The sequence below is a fragment of the Phytophthora parasitica genome (assembly GCF_000247585.1).
Source record: "Phytophthora parasitica INRA-310 unplaced genomic scaffold supercont2.160, whole genome shotgun sequence".
Lineage (NCBI taxonomy): Eukaryota > Oomycota > Peronosporomycetes > Peronosporales > Peronosporaceae > Phytophthora > Phytophthora nicotianae.
Window position 1 is genome coordinate 44,370 of NW_008649146.1, and position 1,420 is coordinate 45,789.

General features: G+C 48.4%; 1 protein-coding gene across 1 annotated transcript; it reads left to right on the top strand.

Moving 5' to 3' along the window:
* Positions 1-27: 27 nt before the first annotated feature.
* PPTG_19723 (hypothetical protein) lies at positions 28-797 on the top strand (the record flags this gene model as incomplete). The annotated part of the gene is made up of 2 exons (XM_008918231.1): positions 28-126; positions 789-797. 2 exons carry the CDS (start codon positions 28-30, stop codon positions 795-797), a joined length of 108 nt encoding a protein of 35 aa, XP_008916479.1.
* Between the last annotated feature and the right edge of the window lie 623 nt (positions 798-1,420).

Below are 1,420 nucleotides of genomic sequence, written 5' to 3' on the forward strand. Positions count from 1 at the left end.
ACAGTGGATTTTGGGCGTTCGCTTTTTATGGTGGCTACTCCCACTGGCTATGCGGCTACCAACAATCCGCTGCAGCAGTATCACTACACGCTTAAACTAGTGAATGGCAGTAAACGCGCCAACCCGGTAGAACTTGTAGTCCGCCTGGATTTGTTGCGGATTGCGCATATTTTATCGCTGCAACCATTTCGTGACCAGCCTACAGTGTCTAAGCGCTTACTGTTCCCTTTCGGAAGAGTCGACAACAAAAAGGTGATGACTGCTCAATTAGTTCAGCGGTATCAAAATTTAGTTTTGGTGCGTGTCGCACCAAACCCATCGCCAACTACCACTGCACAAGAGATAGGTGCTTTGAACAGCCTGATGCCAGTACTCTCAATAAAAAAAACACGTGTACATACAAAGCCAAAACCTACGCTAGAATATGCTGATTCAACATACCCGTCAGTGGATGGATCGTGGATGTTACTAGCCGAACTTGCATGTGCCTCTGCTGGAAGAAGACAGGCATGTGCCTACATGTCATTAAGGCAACTAAATATGCCGGGCTTCATGTCCCGGTATGCCAAATCTGGCACATAGATTTGTTAGGCCCGCGCAATAATCACGCATTACAATTCGGCGGGTAGCGAACGATGCATTAGAAGCAGAAAACATTGAAAATTTGGGTTTGAGCGAGATTGAAGGTGTTATGTACGACCCACTGACGCTTTCCAATTCTATGGGGGCATTTGAAGCGCAGTCTGAGCAATGAAAAACACTCAACTGTACTGCTGGCTGATTTACAGAGTGAATAATGCAGAACATGGTGCACATCCGACCGCAGTGTAGACCTTGCCACCACCTGTAGAGAGCACGGATAGGCGTCAATGTCGACAGTCAGATGCGCTCACTCATGCAGTCACCAGCGATAATGCTGGCAGATACAATGAATTCCGACTAAACACGCAACAGGCGCTGCGCGAGCATGCCACTAGAATAACAACTCAGCCGTGCAATGTCTTGCGTAGGTCGGCAAGATCAAGGACACCTACACGCAGAGCGCGAGGGTCGCGAGACCAAAACAAGCGCCATCGAAGTATGCTGATTGACATCAAATCATGGGCAGATACAGGCCTCACGATACCGACGGCTGTTATCGCTTCGATAGGACCACATTCTGTGAAAAGAACCATCACGGAGCAAGATACGGGGCAGGTTGTTGTCCACCTCTACATTTCTAACATCTTATAAATACAATGATTCTTGATTTGCTTTCATTTAGAAATCTGCAGTCTAATGCACACGTCGCGCTTCAAGACTTTCCAGCGAGAGGATCGACACACGAACACACAATGAGTCGCTGACTCGGACGCCCGTGCAGCCGGCTGCTTATCCTGGATCAAAGAGGACGGAGGCTGTGAGCCGATCACACATCTCA